The sequence below is a fragment of the Chelonus insularis genome, unplaced genomic scaffold (genome assembly GCF_013357705.1).
Source record: "Chelonus insularis isolate UGA/USDA-ARS -01 unplaced genomic scaffold, ASM1335770v1 scaffold_277_pilon, whole genome shotgun sequence".
NCBI lineage: Eukaryota > Metazoa > Arthropoda > Insecta > Hymenoptera > Braconidae > Chelonus > Chelonus insularis.
In genome coordinates, this window is record NW_023276791.1 from 2,094,201 (window position 1) to 2,114,132 (window position 19,932).

At 28.8% G+C, this 19,932-nt stretch overlaps 1 protein-coding gene across 7 annotated transcripts in view; it reads right to left on the bottom strand.

Annotated features, from left to right (window-relative positions):
- LOC118073177 (tensin-1-like) overlaps nt 1-19,932 on the bottom strand; it is a 156,009-nt gene that overhangs the window by 31,401 nt on the left and 104,676 nt on the right. For all 7 annotated transcript variants that reach the window (XM_035093513.1, XM_035093512.1, XM_035093511.1 and 4 more), the window contains one exon: nt 10,207-10,353. In XM_035093513.1, coding sequence (XP_034949404.1) covers nt 10,207-10,353 — 147 coding nt within the window. The remainder of the gene's footprint in view (nt 1-10,206; nt 10,354-19,932) is intronic.

A 19,932-nucleotide genomic window follows, 5' to 3' on the forward strand; every position in this document is an offset into this window, starting at 1 on the left:
TGCTCAGCACTAACTAAACATTGTTACAATGCATTTTTTACCTTTACCCTAGACAAAAGGATTTCTTTTAAAAAATGATCATAGTATTTTTCAGTTTTCCTTGTAAGGTATTTCGAATGCTATTTCAAACTTGAGTCCTCTTTTTTATACATCAATCAGAAGATTGAAGAATTTTACACATTATGTTTTAATTGGAATATTTTTTTTCTTCATACTTTTTAAGACATTTAACATTGAAAATACTTAATAATACCAAAATAAGGTTAGGACGACAACAAATGTCTGGTAAGCAAGAAGAAGTGTTTGAAATTTATCCACAAAATTTTTATAGTTTATTTATGGCAAACACTTATAGTTTATTTATGGTAAACACTTTAAGTGTTTAACTTCTAAACACTCAGATCTACAGAATAGATATCGATTTAATTTATGACTAATTAGACTTATATTTATGAAAACAGAAATAATATACATTATACTTCTATCTGCCCCTGCAAATCCAAGTGTGTTATTTTTGTAGACACTTTTAACACACTAAGTCTCTTCAATGTTAAATGCCGTAAACAAACTATAGATTTTTCACAAACTACGAAACATGTAGAAAATGTCTTTAAATTATGTACAGTTTGTTTATGGACATTTTACATTAAATACACTTGATGCGTGTTATTTTCACACGTTTGTGTAATCTTGAGATTTGCAGTTCGATTTCAAAATATTAATTGTTTCTCTTTTAAACACTCCCTTAGTTTCTGTTCATGTAATTTAAAATACCTTACATTTGTTGATATTTTTTTAAATAGAACCTTCAAATTGAATTAATTACTTATTTTTAACTAATAAATAAAAGCGATTGAGTTCGAAATAGTTAAATCGATTCACGATTTTTCAACACTGCATTGATTGAGCTTCAAACAATATTATTTAAAGCTTGATATCAGAGAAGGAAGACCGCAGAATTGTGGTTCCTAATATATATAATAAAAGGTTTAGTTATAAAAAAAAAAATACGCCTAAGGCTGCATACCTTACATAGTCACACGCCTCCACGCGACTCACATCGCACTCTTTTTGCTAACGGTCTCTTCCCTTCGGTTCTTCCTCTTTTTCTTATTCACCTTTCTTCTCGCGTTCTCGTCGTTTCTCTTCTTCCTCTTTCACCTTCTCAATGTGTTTTATATTATACATCGTCTTGAATACATCGCCTTGAGTGCGTTATCAAATTGTATGCTGTCCAGTGCATCTGCTTGAGAATTTTCTTGCGTAAAATCTACAGTCCCGTAACTTTTCGGAATTTATTTTTTTTCGGGATTTTTTGATGAGAAATTATTAATAATATTGAAGAAATAAGATTTAAATTTCCTCTCTGTCAGGTCAGGTCATGAACTTGACGAATTTTAAAAATTCCATCTCATTTTATTGCTTCCCTCTTTTTTGATAAGTATGAACAAAATGTATTTTTTTTGTTAATATCCTTCTTTCAATCTCCCTCTATTTCATAGTTTTTTTTCAAGTATACACTTGGGCTCACTATTATCTGTAAGAGAATGCCAAGGTCAGCCTCATTCCACGCAAACTTGAGATGGTGGGACGGTCGTGCAACTATTGGTACCTTCCCTCTTTTCCTTATAGCTATCTTGCTCATTTCAGGGATCAGTAAAATTCCCTCTGGAAACGGGGTAGGGTTCAAGAGTGTGGCCACAGGCTACGTGTCATTACCCACGCGGTTGCGCGTCGCACTGTCTTATCTCACTCCACGATTATTATCTGACTCGGATATCGATCGTAAACGGAAACGAGCGCGGGTTCCCGCCGTGATTCTTTCTGTTTTGCGTAACGATCGAAGATCTGCGGATAAAGCCAGTCCGAAGCAACAAAAAAAAAATAAATAAAGAGTACTAAAAAAAAGTGCATGCCTGCAAGGCTTATGTATATATTTTTTTACAACTTTTTTTTAGAGATACTTACGACGGGTCATTACGTGTATATGCCTACTGGCTGCTGCTGTTATAGCTTTCAAGAAATAGGTAAAAATAAATGTGAGCTTGTAAGCGCTATTTTTAAATTTTATCTATGTGTGGACAGGCAAAGATTGATGTTTTAAAGCTTCAAGTAATTTTTTTATTTTTTTTACTTTTATCGCAGTGAATATTTATGTAGAGTTTAAAACTGTACTACAATTTTGGCACTCTATTAATCACGACTGTTTTTAACCACTAAATTCATGAATAAAGATAACACAAAAATACTAGTGTTAACGATTGTCCTTGAAATGTCAATTATTGAAGTAAATAATTGAAGTGAGGATTGATGTTTTGGAGTCAGTGTCTCCGGATATGCCGATTAATTTTGATCCCGTTTGTACTCAAAGTGGACATTTATACCATGACTCAAAGTCACGATAGATTACGTGACCACAGGTAGCCATTTTCAAGTTAGAGAAGTGATAAATGGTCGATATGATGAATAGAACTGTCAATCACTTATTAAATGGTGATCTAGATTGTAGAGACTACGATATGAAAAAAAGCTTTCTAACAATAAAGATCATTACATATGCATTTGAAAATGATGATGTATATTTTTTTTTACTCACAAAAATGCGGATCGAAATTATGATTAATGTCACGTCTTTCATTTTCGCCTAATAGATTTATTCCTGGTCATAGAAGCCCTGATCTCTTTCCCCTACTCATCCTTCACCATTAAAGCTAGCTTTTCATGTTTTTCATGCACTCATAATCTTCTTCAGCCTCTAAAATAGGTACATCAATGAATGAATATCATTTCATACATAAAAATATTAAAGTTAAAAAAAAATAATTATATTCTTTTATTAGATTTCATTGATGTAAAAAAAAATTAAATCATCAAATTGACCAGCATATTCTATCTAAGCTCATAATAAAAAACTGATAATAATAATCATCATTATATATTATTTCATTTATTAAATACTTATCTGAAATCATATTTATTCAATTTAATCAGCAATTTTATTTTTAAACTATTTTTGAAAATTAATATAGCAAAGCTTGCTTCATTTCAGCTTAATTGAACCAATTCCATATTATTTATTTATTCAACTGAAAATAATCTACTCCAACAATGATAATTATTCGAAAAAGATCTTTATTGTATTATATAATATAACTGTAATATGATGATACATAGTTAAATAACAGCTGTCAATGTAATAAAAGTTAAGGATGATGTTTTAATCGAGCATGTCAAAAGATACAGAAACATCAGTGCCATCCTGACATGGAATAGAAACCTAGATATCTTCAAAGTAGGCCAAGTAGTCACATGGTGTCCAAATGTTTGAGAGAATTCCAGGTCACTTGGAACTAGTAGATAAAATGAACCAGAACGTCACGCACTTGTACTTTCAGTTTTCTAAGAATTCCATGACACTCACGTACTCTCAGGTCACACTTAATTAAACTTTCCCTTTAACGTGTTTCTAATTTTTTTTCTCATGGTCTTATCCACTACTTCCTGTAGTTTATTATTATCCAACCTATTTACAACTATCTTCGATATCTAATTTAGCAGTAGTTTGATATAAAATAAATACATTGGCTTATCAAATTTTTATGTTTATGGAGTGACTAATAGTGCGTGAAAGGTAATCGAATTAATTTCACAGAATCTAAAGTAGTTTCGTAAGAGGCTTATGCTCTTGAAGATTAGTAGTTTCTTCCCTTTCTAGATCGGTCTTTAATATTAGGATTAATAAAAAATTGAAAAATAGAATTTTTTATGTAAAAAAGAAAAAAAAATAGCAATGAGGTTTTATATAGAAGAAGAATTTTTTTTATAAATTTTTCGAATCACTTGAGAAAAGAATGATTGATGTTTTAAATTACAATAAAGTGATCATTATAGAACGTCGTTTCCTTTTTAGTTGATCGTGCGAATCACTCAATTCACTAGTGAGTAGTTGGAACTTTAATCTGGAAAAGTTGCTTCTAGAAGATTGACTGAACGCACAGGCGACTCTCTTCATTCTGATCGTTTGTTGAACAAGAAAAGGAAGAAAAAAAGAATAAGAGAGAAGAAATAGGATAAAAAAACAATCTGTGAAGAGAAAAAAAAAATGGAAAGAGACTCATAAACTTCCGAGTGCAAAATCTACTCTTTTTCGTTCTACTCATACTCGTATATTTCCTTCAAGGTCTTTCTAGAAGGCCGAATAAGAAGGTTTCCGTGCCTGGGGCATCGATCCTGAAGCAGCAGGAGGCTTTTGGTTGAAAAAATTTCAAGCCCAGTATAAAGGACATCATCATCTAGGAATTGTAGGGACAAAATACCATGGAAAATTTCTTCAACATTCATCCAAGCAAAAATTATCACTTTTTCTTTGACGCTAAATCTTTACGCTAGATTTCTTCTTTCCTTTTTTTATAGTATCTTAAAAATCGGTTGTAAAAGATGCTGTAATAATAATGACGACAAATGAAGGTTCAATGTTACATAAATCTAGTGTAGCCTTTTACATAACAAATGAAAAGAAATCCTTCGGTGACAAAAATTTTTTTTTCACAATGCACTTCCGTACCTTGAACTGGTGAACAATAAATACAATTGATTAACTACAGATAGGCTTCATTAAGACTGTTAAATTAAGAAGAATTAATTAATTAATAATTAATATAAAAAGCTAAATTTATTTTTAATGTATTTAGTAGGGTGTGTGAGGGTATTTTTAGCTTATTAAATTTTAAAAGTATCATATTTTGTAATATACACGTTCCTTGATAGAATTATGAGTGAATATTTTCAACATCAAGGCATCAAGATGAATCCAACTCTTGTCAACGCGTCAATTCGTTTTTCTTATTTCGCACACCTGCCGTATTTTATTAAACTCTCTGGAATTCTCTAGTATACAATCATCATGACAATATTTCTTACATACTTCATTTTTTATGCTCCTGCGTTTCAACCAGACTGCAGTTATTGCTGTTCTTTGTAAGCAATGCGTGTCGAATCTTTTATGAATAATAATACAAAAAAAAAATTATAAATTGCACAAACATTTTTAAGCATCAGGAGTATAAAGAAATATATATCATCGACCTGGATAAAATAAAAAAAATATATTTCGAATTATTTTGCAAAATGATTATAATAGAAAATGTCGCCGTAAGTCTTGAAGACAAACTGTACTAGTCTGACGAGACAGGTGATGCTTTGCAATTTATTTTTGTTTCAATTCTTTCTCTTTTTTTACCTTTTGGTATAGAAAGAAATGACAGCTTGGATCATCTGTCCTTTTCTTTTCAGTGAGTATAACGAAGGTGAACAGGTTAACGTGATGATCGAGTTCTAAAAAGAAATAACTTGAATGAATTATTCAGTTACATCTTTGAATAATTGATTTATATGATTGACTAGTCATGCATTGAATTAATAGTTTTACGTTTGTGGTGCACCAAAAGTTGTACGAAAAAAATTCATTCAACTTGTTAAAAATGGATAAAACTTTTAAAATATTCGATCAATAAAAATAAGAAGAAATAAATTTAAAAATTCTTGAAATAAAATATTCACTAAGTAGGAAGATAAAAAAAAGGTTTGAGTAAGTTGGAGTGGAAATGAAATTTTTAAAATAAATTACGAAATTAAAAAGTTTAAAAGCAAATATTAGTTAATTATGAATGATGTGAAAAAAGCTAAGTAGATTATTTGGATAAATCATGATAAAAAGTAAGTTGTATAGAATAATAATAAGTTTTATGCAGCACAAATGATGTGCAATTTGAGAAAAAGTCTTGTAGAATATGTAAATTTATTTTCAAGACGACTTGGACTTGAAGATATGGTCGTTTTCTGCTTTCCGATTATATAAAGAAACTCTATAGAGAGACAAGAGGAGGAAAAAAAAAAGTAAGAAAATATCATGCATACGTTATGGAAAATAAGAGCGATCTGAAGCTTTTCAAAGGAACTTCGTCTATGTCAGAAGACGATGCGTATAGGAATCCATCTTCTTGGATGTGAAAAAAAGATAAAGAAAATAAATGTCGTCGACAACGACGTCACTATGCAACCAAGCGAACGGAAAAACGGCATCGTTTTCTGTCTTGTCTTTTTACAAATCGTTTCAACGAATCACTCTGCAAATCTCTGACTCACCATCTCATATAAAAGACGAATAACAACGTCAAATAGTTCACTGGATTTTGCTGCAATTTAATTGTGTGTGCATTTATATATCAAATCTCGTCTTGATTTTATATACAGTCTCCACGACCTAACAAACTTTTATGAAGTCTTATTTCAAGATGAAAAAATTTGTGTCGGTAAAATGGACGTCAATGACCGGTAGAATTGCACTTCTAACTGGTCCTCAAACTTCTGGTTTTGTGCTCTTCACCTTACTTGTTTCGTTGTTGGAAAAAAGCTGCGGATCGTTCTCTCAACAGACTCGGTATCTCCTTCTGAATCTTCATCTTCTCTGAAATATTTTTTATTTCCAATGTCTCTTGCTCCCTCGAATGAAAATAACTGTCAGAGGGATGATTTTTTGTTTGCTTCGTACTCTTGTATCCTTATTTGTGAACTTGAGTTTATTAAATGTAGGGCTGCCTTTTCAAACCAATCATCCCTGATATTTCTCCAGTTACATAAACTTTGCTTCATGTAAATTCATTTTCAATCAATACTTTTCAAATTGTAGCTCAGATTCATTTTGATATATATTTGATATTCTATTGACAAGTCATTTCAGAATTTACTCAATTAATTCATTCAAGATGAATCACTTAAGAGAATTGTATCAAGTAATATCTTGGATTTAATCAGAATAAAACATCAGTTCAATATTAAAATTAATGAATAATCAGCTAAATTAATTGATAAATGATTAATTATTATTAATTGCTCTTTGTCATTAAATACGACTTGTGATTTACAAAATTAAAATATTAATATTTGTTTTCACATAAGATGTTAGTATTGATCTTTAACATTAACTGTATAATTATTTTCCATCTTTCAACCTATTTCAAAAGATTTAAAAAAAAATAATTTCAAACGTAAAATATTGCTATTCATTGAATTAAGGTCGAGCAAGATAAATACACCAACTGGAATAAGAGTAATAACAGCTATTAATTTTTTGTCGATTTCAAATTTTTATTTAATTAAATATTGTTAAAAAATAAATGATAGTCATTAAATTTGCTCTAACTGTTGCTGAGTTCAAAGAAATAATTATGAATTATGGGTACTCGTTATTGATAATTATTAAATAATATTTATTGTGAACATCGTTGAAAGGAATATTTTTTGGCATTATTAAAAAGAAAAATGACCTGCCTCAAGACCTACCAAAAAAAAAGCTTCATAAATTTTTCGCAATTGTTCAATTAAAAAAAAATACTGGCTCATTGATTTAAAAATTTCTTTCAAGTTTTAATTCGCTGAAACCTACAAAGTGAATGAATATATTCATTTCATTCATTCATTTTACGTGAATGGGACAGCAAAGAAAATATTCATGCTTTTACATAACTTGCTAACTCTGACACTTATTCTTCTTACTTACAAGTAAAAATAACAGTTAGTGCAGATGCAAAGAGACCTTTATATTTTTATCATGCATATAAATTCAACTAGATATTAGATATTTTTTTTATCAAATATTCAAATTATGATTTCGAATATATAATCTTTGAAACTTTAATTCAAGACACATAAAAATGTTGTTTCATTTCATTAAAAAGTTTTCAAACGAATTTACTTTTAAAATAAAACATCGAGTTTGATATCAAAGAAAACTTTACTGGATGTTATTACATTTATTTTTCCATAAATCACATAAATCATATAAATTAATACTTTCAATGCAATAATAATTTACATTTCAAAATTATAATTTACTTGAAAAAATTAAACCAAGCTAGTTCGTAACTAATTAATAAATAAAATTATAATTTCAAATAACGAAAAACAAATGTGATGTTCATTTTTTTTTTATTATTTAATTTAAATTTCAAATTATCTCACTAGCTAGCTCTATAATTATCATTAAAACCAAACATGTTATTTACTTGGAATTAAATGAAAACATTATTTATAATTAATTGATAATTGGAAATTAATACACATTACACGTAGTAATGGGTGAGAAAATATAACTAATATGTAATACATGCAATGAATTAGTAAAAGCATCCAAGTAATTACCGATTACAATAGTATTTGTAGAAAACGACAAATTAATTCGAGTGTTTCGTCTATTAGTGCAGGTGCGAGCAATAACAATGCTAATTAGGTGCAATAATATCACGCTATTAGCCATTGTACATTAACGGATATTAATTAGAGCCGGTCGCAAGCATAAAGGATAAGAAAAAAGAATTTTCTCTAAGTCATTAATTAATTATAATTACTTAAAAACTTAATATTAGATGCAAGGAATGTTTTTTTTTTGTTCAAAACATTTTCTACGCACCAATGATTAATTAAATTATTAAGACAATTTTCTTTTATTATTGGTTTATACCCTCATCATGAAATCGACTCATAGCATTGATAATTAAATTCGTTAGAATTCTCTTGAGCCGAATTTTAACAATGATATTCCATTAGCTACAAGCAATTCACAGTAATAGTTCATCCTGTTAAACCGAGCGTTACATTTATGTGTCTGTTTCCTGTTGGTTTGCATAATTGTCGTTTATATATGTTTCACAAGACGTCTTGACATCGTCAGCCAAGCCGTCTTGTCTCTCAAGCCCATGCAATATCACTCCCTTACTTAGAGTTGACGGACACTCATCCCTACGCAAATGGTAAAGTATAATTACTATTCTCATGCATAGCAACAAGATAAGATGTATTACGTGTTGATGTTATTTAATTATAAAGAGTCTCTGTGTATTTTACATGTCTATTTTCAATGCCGTCTAAATTTAAGTACATAGAATCATCTTTATACTCTCATCAACCTTTTCACAATCTTTCCAATTAATTCCCCCCCCTTATTATATCATCTTTCATTAATGTTTATTACTTCTGTTTTGAAGATAATAAGTAGACACTAATTGATAATTTCAGTTTAAATATGGCAAAGTAATCATTATTTAATCTTGAGTTAATAAAAAAACAATTTTTTGTAATGAAGAGAATTCTTTTTTTTTTATTTTTAAGTTTATTTTGTCAGTCTAGAGTCTTTGGAGTTAATCGCTTGATTTTTTGAGCATCTTAATGTTATCCATCAGAACAAAAAACAGAGAAGATAAATTAAGTGATTAGAATATACCCGTAACTAATTTAAATAAAGAGAAAACAATTCAGATCTAAAAGAGAAAAATTATTCTATTAAAATTGTAAATGAAATCAATTTTTGCTTGGCTTGAGAGTTTTTCCTGAACTTTACTTTAATTTATTCTTGAATTCGTAATTTACAATTTAAATGATGCAATTAGCCCATTAAGTAGATCAATTGTATTACTTCATTAATCAAGCTATTAGTCGGCTACATCAACTTTAATGAAAAGTCTCAGTAGAAATTACTATTTTACTGTAAAATGATTTGTTGAAAAGATGTTGTCTTAATCGATAGAGAAATGATGAAACAGAGTACGATTTAGCCAACAATCGAAAATGATTTTCAAATATCGATCAAATTTTCTATCTTTTTCACTTGAAATATTTTCAATGAAATAAAAATAAACAATTTGTTAAAAGGATTATAAATGTTCGGAAGTGATAAAAAATTTTTATAGAAAAGCTTAAACAATAAATCCACAGTAAATATTGCGAGCAATCGAAAATTCTGTTTTACGATTTTACCGACGGTGATAATCTATGTAGATAGGATCGCTGTAAAATGCATTGGAAATCGTTTAATCCCTACTTTTGTGAATATCCAACTAGTTTAAATAATTTCTGCTCAGTTAGCTATTGAATTGAATATGCTAAATCACAGGTAAATTTATAATCTTATGATAACGATTAATTAATTAATCTCTTTGAAGCGCATTAAATTATTGACTCTATCGGATTTTTTTTTTCGTAATTAAATATAATGATTGCAAATAAATGGTATAAAATGAATTTAATTATAACTGCATCATAAAATACGTAACAAATTGGCGATTAAATAAATAATGACTCTGAAATAATAAAGAGGATTTGATATGATGAGATTAATTAATTCATAATTTTTTAAGAGTTATAATGTCTTACCTGTTCAGCTGATTCGGTGATAAATGAGTGACAATACTGGATGGTGAAATGAGCTTGTGGTTCTCGAGCAAGAAAACTAAACTGCGCGTGTTGAGGTTCACAAGTGGCATATGAGATACGCCTCAATGCATGTGCCATTTGCACCCTCTGTAAAAAAAAAGGGGGAAAAATGTTTTAGTATGTAATATGCATAAAATTTACTCATCAGGATAATTATCAAAAATATGCATATTCAAATTAATTAAGATTTTCGCCTGTTTAAATAGGACAAAGTAATACAAGGGCGAATATTAACAAAAATATCCCAAGCAGAAATGAATTTTTTTACATTCATTATAATAAGTATGATGTAAAAATATATCATTATTATAATTGCGGAAGCTTTTATTATTTTCCTTGAATATTTTATTCTTCCTTTGGTTTTGCAATTTATGATTATCAGGCCAAGCGGTAGGATATGTATGTAAATGGAAACGGAATAATTTGCAGTAATATCTAGCATGTTGACGATACATAAGGGGAATGAGTGGTCATCCTCATTAGTTGTGTACATCTCATAAATATCACTTATGTGTATCAGTTGAATAAGAAGAAGAGCACCAGAGTCATGAGAAGCTACAGATCCTGGCTCGTTAGTAAGTGCAGTAAATCTTCAACGAATCCAAACTGACGAGTGTAGGATGAGACCCTTAAGCTGTGAATAAATGCCGACAAGAAGTTCAGAGAGTTAAAATGGAGCTACTCTAGGACAGAATATATCTATATCTTCATGACGTTTCCTTCCTCTTGAAAATAGGATTATCACATAAGGCTTGTTAGAATCAGACCTGATGATATCTTTTCAGCTTTGCAGATAAAAAAAATTATATATATTTTTTCTCAACTAATGTTGATTAATTAATAATTTAAAGAAAAAAAAATATTGAATTGAAGGAAATCATTAAGAAAGTTTTTTAAAATGAAAATATAAAGTAAGTGACTAATTTTCTTTTTTAATGATATTGGTTAATAAAAGTCAGTCTTTATTACTCAACTTGAATAAATTTATTAATATATTTAAACATTTTATGAGCTTATTAAACAAAATTACTGGAATTATTGAAATAAATTAATCTAATTAGTTTTAATGAATGCAATAAAATTGATATAATTTTTCTTTTATGATACAAATGAACAATTTAAGAAGATTATAAATCTTGATAATTGAAAATGAAAAAGAATGTTTCAATGGCTTATCAAATAAAGTGATTTTACTATCGAAAATATGAGAAAAGGGAGTGGATAATTACGAAAACTTCTAGCTTGTCTTTCAATATTTGAATCCACTTCAACTTTTAATGGCAATTCAGTGAGCGATTTTGCGGAAAACTTTGTGAAAAGCCTGCCACCATTTATAAGTAGACTTTTCATTTATTAATAAACTTCATTTCACACTTTCATCAATGTTTCGAATTTTATGTAATCAATTTTTCATTAATAATAGTATGGAAGTTGGTAATAGCCGTTGTAATTAGAAAATTATCCAAAATAATTCTACATATTTTTGTTTTAAAAAATGGTGTTTGAAAAGTTGTGTAAGCCAATTATGCTGAAAATCAATTATTCAAATGGAGCGTAAAAATTGTAATAAACTGATTGAATTCTAATTTTCAAAAGGTCATTGACATGGTAATTTTCGTTTATATTGGGTGAGTAAGCGACAGTTCGGGGCGGTTGGCATTATAAAACTTGTTTTTTGATTTCTTGCTACTGGCGCAACGGGTAAATTATCGGGATCCATGGACTTTTGCATCAGTACAGACATCAGAAAGCCGATTTTTGGGCGTTTACAAAAAGCCTGATATTAACGGGGCTACTCTGACCAACCCAAATTTGCTCTTATACTACTGGCGATTTTTGAAGTCAGAATTTATGAGCTGCTTCATCTTACCAGAAGATTAAAGGTTGGGCAAATGATAATTTTGAAAATTTACATCATAATTAATAGGATGGTAACAAGGTAGATGGATCCGAAAAAATAGTTCATTTATTATCGTCATTGATTTTCTAAATTATTAATTATGGTCAGTAATATTACAATTGAGAAGCAAGTATTAAAAAAAAAAAATAATAATATTTACTTCTTCCTTTTGATAAGTAGAGAGAAACCGGATTGTTAACGAAGAAAAATATTGAGGATTTTACAGCGAAAAGGATTGAGTAAGAATGATCCTGCTGTGCAGTGTAATCATGTTATATTCAAACAGTTAAACAATTTAATATGATTTAATATAAATTAAGTTAACAATTCATGAAAAATCTTGCATGGAGTTAAAAGTTTCAATGTATCAATACAAATCTCTAATCCTAAGTTAATTTTTTTTATTTTTGTGTAGTGTACCACGATTTTACTGTACGGTTGGGCAATTTTCATTTTTATAATACCGAGATTCCAGTAAGATAGTCAAAGGTAATCAATTACATCTTTTGATCTTTTATAACGGTATAAAAAAGAAGAAATAATTTGTAATAGAAAATTATTATCAGAAAGAAAACAAATTAAAGAATGACAAATATACTAGAAAAAAATCTGTTTGAAAAATTTTTCTACTTTTCCATTGATCTTTCCCCTTTTTATTCTATCTAATAGCTGATGATAAATTGATGAATGTAAAGAATAATTTGACAGTACGGAGAAAAAAAGGTAAAATAAAAATTACTCTGCAAAATGATAAAATTTGCCTTTTCTTTACTCCACAAAAATCAGCAGTTTTGATTAAATACCAAGAAATAATTGTTTTGCAAATCTCTGGGCTTCTTCAATATTTCACTCATCTGATAATTAAAATGAGAGGATTATGTAAATCTTTCTGATGAGAAATTAGCGTTCTTCTGATCAGTTTCTTATCATAATAATGCTATCAGAGTACAACACCGTATTCCTTGATCCAGTCGTCTAATCAGTTCCTTATCGAAATCTAATACCAAAAACCTCTCTATAGCTCTGGTATGTTATTTGTGTCAAGATGCTATCGAATGTACTGAATTGAATTCCAATACAATATTTAATTTATCTCATTAAGTACATATTTAATATTTTTTTACAAAACTTATGTATAATTTACAGTTTCATTGCTAAATTAATACTTTAAATTCAAATAATTAAATTTACTTCCAATTTTCTCTCAAAAGTATCTGATTCAATAAATATTTCTATTCTGATAGAATATTTTCAGTTATTTCTCGTTTTTAAGTTAAATTACAAGTTTAAAAATTACTCTTGTGATCAAAAAGTTATTCCAAGACACACCTGATAATAAGTTCAAGAATAATAATCAAGCATCAGCTGTTTTAGAATCAAATTTTTCTTGCACTTAATTTTTTTTCAGAAGAGTTAAGTTTGATGTCCAAACTTTATGATTAATATTCCGGAGAAAGCTTTATGAGTTGTATCATGGATGGGTTTATCGCATGCAGATCCCGCGAGGTTCGCGTGACACGCTTGGAAAATGAGGGAAAGTTTGCAACGCAGGTTATTTCAAACGAGCCACACTGGACTAATTACATGTACAAGCTAAACTGCACTTTAGTTAACGATTCTTGTTTCTATACTTGACTGATGTGACAACTGTACACATTTATTCCGTTGAAAATCATCATGTTTTATCATCAAAAATATGATGACCATTTAAATAAATAGAATTAAGACAGATAGATAAAAATGTTATTTTTAATACAATGTAAATAAAGCAATCCTCTGTAGTTACCTCTTTTAAGAGCAAATATGGTGAATGTGAACTGAAGAGTTGCGTTTGCCGTCTTTAAGTGTAAAAAAGTAAATGAAAATCGTAAAGGATGATGTTGAAATCTAAAAAGTTTATTGGTGACAAGCTGCAAGATAAACAACCGCCTTTTAAGTACTACACTTGGATGTAATGCGAAAGCTTTTTACTTTCGTAGGTTTTGCTTTGGCGCTGATAAAAAAAATGAAAAAAATAAATAAATGAGTGACTTGAAATACTTCCTTTAAAGGGAAGAGAGAACTTATTTGAAATATAAATGAATAAAATAAATAGTAGACATTTCTCCAATAAATAAACAAGGATATTTCATCAAATTGTAAACTGTATACCTTATAAAATCCATGACTATAAAAAAATTTAATTAAATATTTTTTTGTTAAATGTTTACATCATATTTTACTTTTTCATTTCATTCTTCAATTTCATAGTTAATAAATGATTCATTAAATTGAATCAAATTTTTTTCAATTTATCTCATTATCAGAGCAAGAATAAAAAAAAATCGTACAAGTGTCGCTGGTATGGAGTAATGTGATGAGTGAAAAATCCTAACGACGACTTCTTGATAGAATTAAAATGAAATTTTTTTGCTGAAGACAAGTCGATCTATTCACCGAGACTTCAGCAATCAAATCACTGTCTTGTCTTTTTTTTTTCAAAATAACCATTCGTAGCAGTTACATGTCTACCCTTCTTCATTTTTTCTCGAGCTTCATCGAGACACAATGCATCCCCAATGAGGAGAAAAAAGCTGAAAAAAAAGGATCAAAGGGTTGATGGAAATTGGGATCCTCGGCACTCGTTTTCGCTCTGGCGCGTTGTCGGGTGGCTTCAGTTTGAGGAAAAACTCGGGACGCAAACATACATTGACGAAAGGCTTTTGAGTTTCGCGAGAGAGCCAAATAGCAATGGGGGTTAGTTAGGGTAGACGAAGGTGCATACATATCTGGACGTTATGCCCTAACCGAAAAAGTATATATAGAAAGAAAAGAGATTGAATGAGGGAGATGGCAGATATACGCATGGTTGGAGTATTTTGTTTGCCCTGTGTGTTCCACCTGCGGATTTTCTGGTGTATACACGAAAGACTACTCTCGGTGTCGCGTTATAGTTTCCTCGACTCGTACCACTCGTTTTGGAATCCCTCGGGAGCCTCTTGTTCCATTCATTTATTTAACCCGTTTTTTCTTGTAAAGAAATGGAAACGGATGAGAGTGTTTTTAGATTTTATGTACGTTAATTGTAAATAATCAACATATATTAATGTTTGTATACGAGACTTTTTTTTTTTTTTTTTAATTTTAAAAATGCCAAAAAAGGATTTCTATGGAGATAATGAACATTATTTACATTCCTTATAACAAAAATTAGATATTTAATTAAAAAATAGTCCTGTACAAATGAAGGTTTCTCTTAAAAATACTCGGAGATAATTATTGAATAAAAATTACTCGATCACGTTGAGTTTGTTGGAATTTTTATTCACAATTTATTTACAAAAATCAATCTATTGATAATATGATGAGTGACTTGCAGATATTGTTTATAAAAATATTTTTTATCCAAATCAGATGAATATTAAAACAAGACAAGAAAATTTCTGTAATTTTTAAAATGCTTACGAAATAAGAAAACATAAGAGATAAGTAAAGAACAAAGGACTTATTGAATCCTTTAAACATCTTTCAGAAATCTTATCTATTAAAAATCAGTCTTCTAACAGATTTCTCCAAGCAAAGACTGTCCTGGGAGTGCTGTTTTAGATAAAACAATTCAAATCTAAAACAAATTAAATAATTCCCTAATCTAACTTAAGAATTCTAATGGAGTAATTTTAGCATGCTATTCAGGAGAAGTAAAATCCATATCTTATATTAATTTTATTTTTATTCTTCAACTTCGTAAACAGTCTTCTGTCATAAGGTAAAAATCTCTGTTATTCCAGCATTACTTCTCTCCAGGATAATTTTTACCCTGTTTTGCGGAGTAAACTTTACTCAACAATTCTCTCTGTGAATCCATTCCACTCTCTTTAACTTACTTTTTATTTCATTATATCTAACTAGTTAATACTTTTAATTTATCATTCATATTTACACATAATTAAAACTTCTATTGCGTTTATCAAAACAAAAAATCCTAAATTGTTTTAATTATTTGTTTTTTTTTTTTTAGAAAAAAATCGATGAAAAAATTCTATCCAAGTATTGTAAATGAATAAATACATAAGGCAATAAAATAAATATTTCTTATTGTTAGTATGTATTTATCTAATCCTTGGAGTATGAGATGTTATAGAAATAACCAAAAAGGAGATAAATAAAAAGCAATTTTTTCCAATCGATTTATTTATTCCTTTACGTGATGTGATGGGAGTATATGATATTCAGTATTTTATTATTCCATCCAAGATACATTTTCTGTCGATACACAATCTACATCACTACATGAATTGCTAATGATGCATACTGTAATACAGAAATGATTAAATTTCACAAATTCTCTTTTCCAGAAAATATTATCTATTACTGTCTCTGATCATGTACTGCACTTTTAGCGGAAGTTCATGATATGAATAAAATTAAATTACTTTTGTAATATATAATAGTACCAATTTCATTTTAACTCTACATCCAAGGCTGCATATACAGTGAAAATTGTTTAATTAAATTATTTATTATTTTATTGATAATTGAAATAACTAGGTCTTTTAATAAATTTTCACTAAATAAAAGTCTAATTGAAATGATAATTAAAATGAATCCAAATAATGTCTCTATTAAATATAAATATTCTCAAAAAAAAATAATAAAAAACTCATTGGAAAATAAATCTGTGTATATGACTGTTAGCTGAATAAATAGAAGGCACTCTTGTCAGAAATAAAAATTATATCTCTTTATATAAGCTTCCATTTTGATGACAGAACATTTTTTCATACTGTCTGAGATTTTATGAGAGTATATATACAGTCACAGGATTCACGTCCTCTTTTATTGAAGGCTGAAATATTTATTGATCGTTCACTCTCTATTACTTTACAAATATATACGAGCTGTACATACATGATACACTTTGGAGATTTCCAAACTCACGAATCATTGTCCTTGATACGTTTATCATTTAATTTAATCCAAATGAAATAGCTTAGAAATTTTCTAGTGACGTTGATGGATGAAGAGCTATTGTTTTAAAGGTATTTTCAATTCATTATACATAAATTTTAGTTATTGACATGATAAAATATGCTAAAATATTTTTAATTAATTGCTCGATTAGTTAGAATGTCTGGAAGGTATATAGGGAAAGTTAAAAAATTGATTAATTTTTGTTCTTTTGTCAATGGTCCTTTTTAAAAGACAAATAAAATATGGTTATATAAAGAAAAAATAATTCATAAATATGACCACAATTCAAGAATTTATACGTGTTCTGAAACCCTGTATAAGGGCAATGGTGACAGAAGCGCATTCATGCGTCATGAAATACGAGCTACGCATATCAATATTACGAGGACGTTATACGAGGCTGTCGTTCGTGCTAAAGTTTACGTTTATATATGTTTATGTATGTACACATATACCTATCGACTCATAAATGACAATCCTATTCTGTATGAATCGAAACAGCAGCAATGCCCTCGAGTATCATTGTTGTTGTTTGCAAAAATTGACAGAATATATTTAATGAATTTTTTTCTTTTTTTGATTAATTTTTTACCATCAATTTATGATCGTCATTGAATTTTTAAAGTTAAATATTCATCATTGAAACGTTCGTTTGAAAATTATGTTGAAAAAAAAAAATTTTTTTCGTACGTAAATATTGTGCAATAAAACATCTACTCGACTGATGAATATGAATAATTAAATAAAATCAAATATTTGATGTAATTTTTTTATTTTTTAACAGAAAAAAATCTGGCTTTGCAGTATAGAAATATATCTAGCACAAAAAATTAATTTACTCACTGAAAAATATGTGGTATGGATAACGAAAAAAAAAAAAAAAAGAAAATAAAGATTTAACAATACACATAATGCTCATTAATTCCTCAAAATGGAATATTAAAAAATTTTTCCAAAGGTTTAATAACGGTGCCCTTAATATTTTCAAGTTTAATATCTCCCCGAGGTTTTGTTAAAAAGCACCCTTCTGTATATAACGCAAGAGAATGCATTGATCCCGGGAATTAGCGAATTTTATTGCAAAGGTCTCTCTGTTAGGTTCGTGCTACCGTGAGGTTCAGGAGCTTTAATTTTCTACCTGACAAGATCCCTGTGTCTCCCGCTCTCTTATCCTAACTTGCAGATTCACTGATTTTCACGAGCCCTCTATTACAACTCTGTTCTCTTGGAGCTCCGAGGGAGAGATTTATAAATGCGCGCCACACAAAGTTTATACTTGGAAGTTTAAAAGGTAAAACACATTTCTTTGAACTGTTTTCAACGAGTGTAAAAAAGAGCTTTTGCACATATAATAAATATATTCCAAATAGTTGACAACATTTCGACAGCTAGAATTCAAAACATGTACTGACTGACTTCATTTATAAACAATTGGCTTGAATTATACGTGAGAATGTCAAGCGTTTGGTGAAACATTGTGGCGAAATTGAACATCGGTGTTTCTATTTGGTTGTACTCTTTGTGAACATATACCAGGAAAGAATCGATTTATTCAAAGGCTTGGAAAACAATCCCAATGGAAACATCGCAGGATACTATCACGACTACACTCATCCTACTAGATTCACTGAGTCTCCCTCATGTCCCGTGTGACGATCCACCCACTTTGACACACCCGTGTTGTACGCAATATAAATTCAAATGCCTCATCGACACCGTCAAACGACTATCCACTACACACAATACCTATCTAATTCATTCTTTCTCCTTTCCTCTCAACTGTTCTATTAACAAAGACAGGGCTTTTTAATCACACCGCCATACTCATTTCAACTGTATCGTATTCTCCCAATTCAATTCATCATTTTTATGAGCTTATTATGCATCATTCAAATATTCATGATTGTGAAACGTGCGATCATTAAATATTAAAGAAAGAAAATGACCATTTTAAATTAATGATACTATATTATATTGCTAATATATTGTCAAATATATAGTTATACACAAATAAAAAGAAATTTTAATTTTTATTCTAATAAATTGTAATGGATTCTGATTAAAAAATTGCTAATTGCCATTTGTGTAATCAAACGGCAGGCTATCATATATTAGAGTAAAAATTACAATTCCTTTCGTTATTAAGATATCTTATCATTATAAATAAAATTTGCAATTGCTAATAATATTTCAAATTTTCGTTTCACCTTATTTTACAATTTTATAAAAAAAAAATATTTTTTTAAATGTGAAGATTTAAAAATGTTCGTAAAAATAATTTTTAGAAGTCTTTTTTAAAATTTTCTTTAATATTAAAAAAAAATACATTTTTAATGTTGTTTGCTACACTTGAAAGAATATAGGAATAAAAATTACTCGTTAGGAGGCTGAAAATTTCCATTTTTAGGAGTAATTTTTACTCGATATTTTTACGAGTGTATTAGTATTAATATTAAGAAATTATTTAATTAATAAATATGAAAATTCATAATAAATATAAACTTAAAATTTTTTTTAAATAGCATTCTAAAGCAAGTCTTCACCTCAGCAAATCTCTAAAAAGACAAACTAAAATTATTCTAATTATTTCAGTGAAATATTCAGTCAAACATGCAGATATTCGAAGGATTTAATGCATCCTTTATCTTTTATTTATTAATTTGAAAACATTCTCAGAGTTACATACATTTTTCAATCGTGTTTTATTGTTCATCTAAATGAACAATCAAAGAAGCTTTTTTCATTTATATTGTTAGACAATTAAGTCCGTCTGTTATTAACATTAAAATCGATATTTATTTTGCTATTTTTTAACC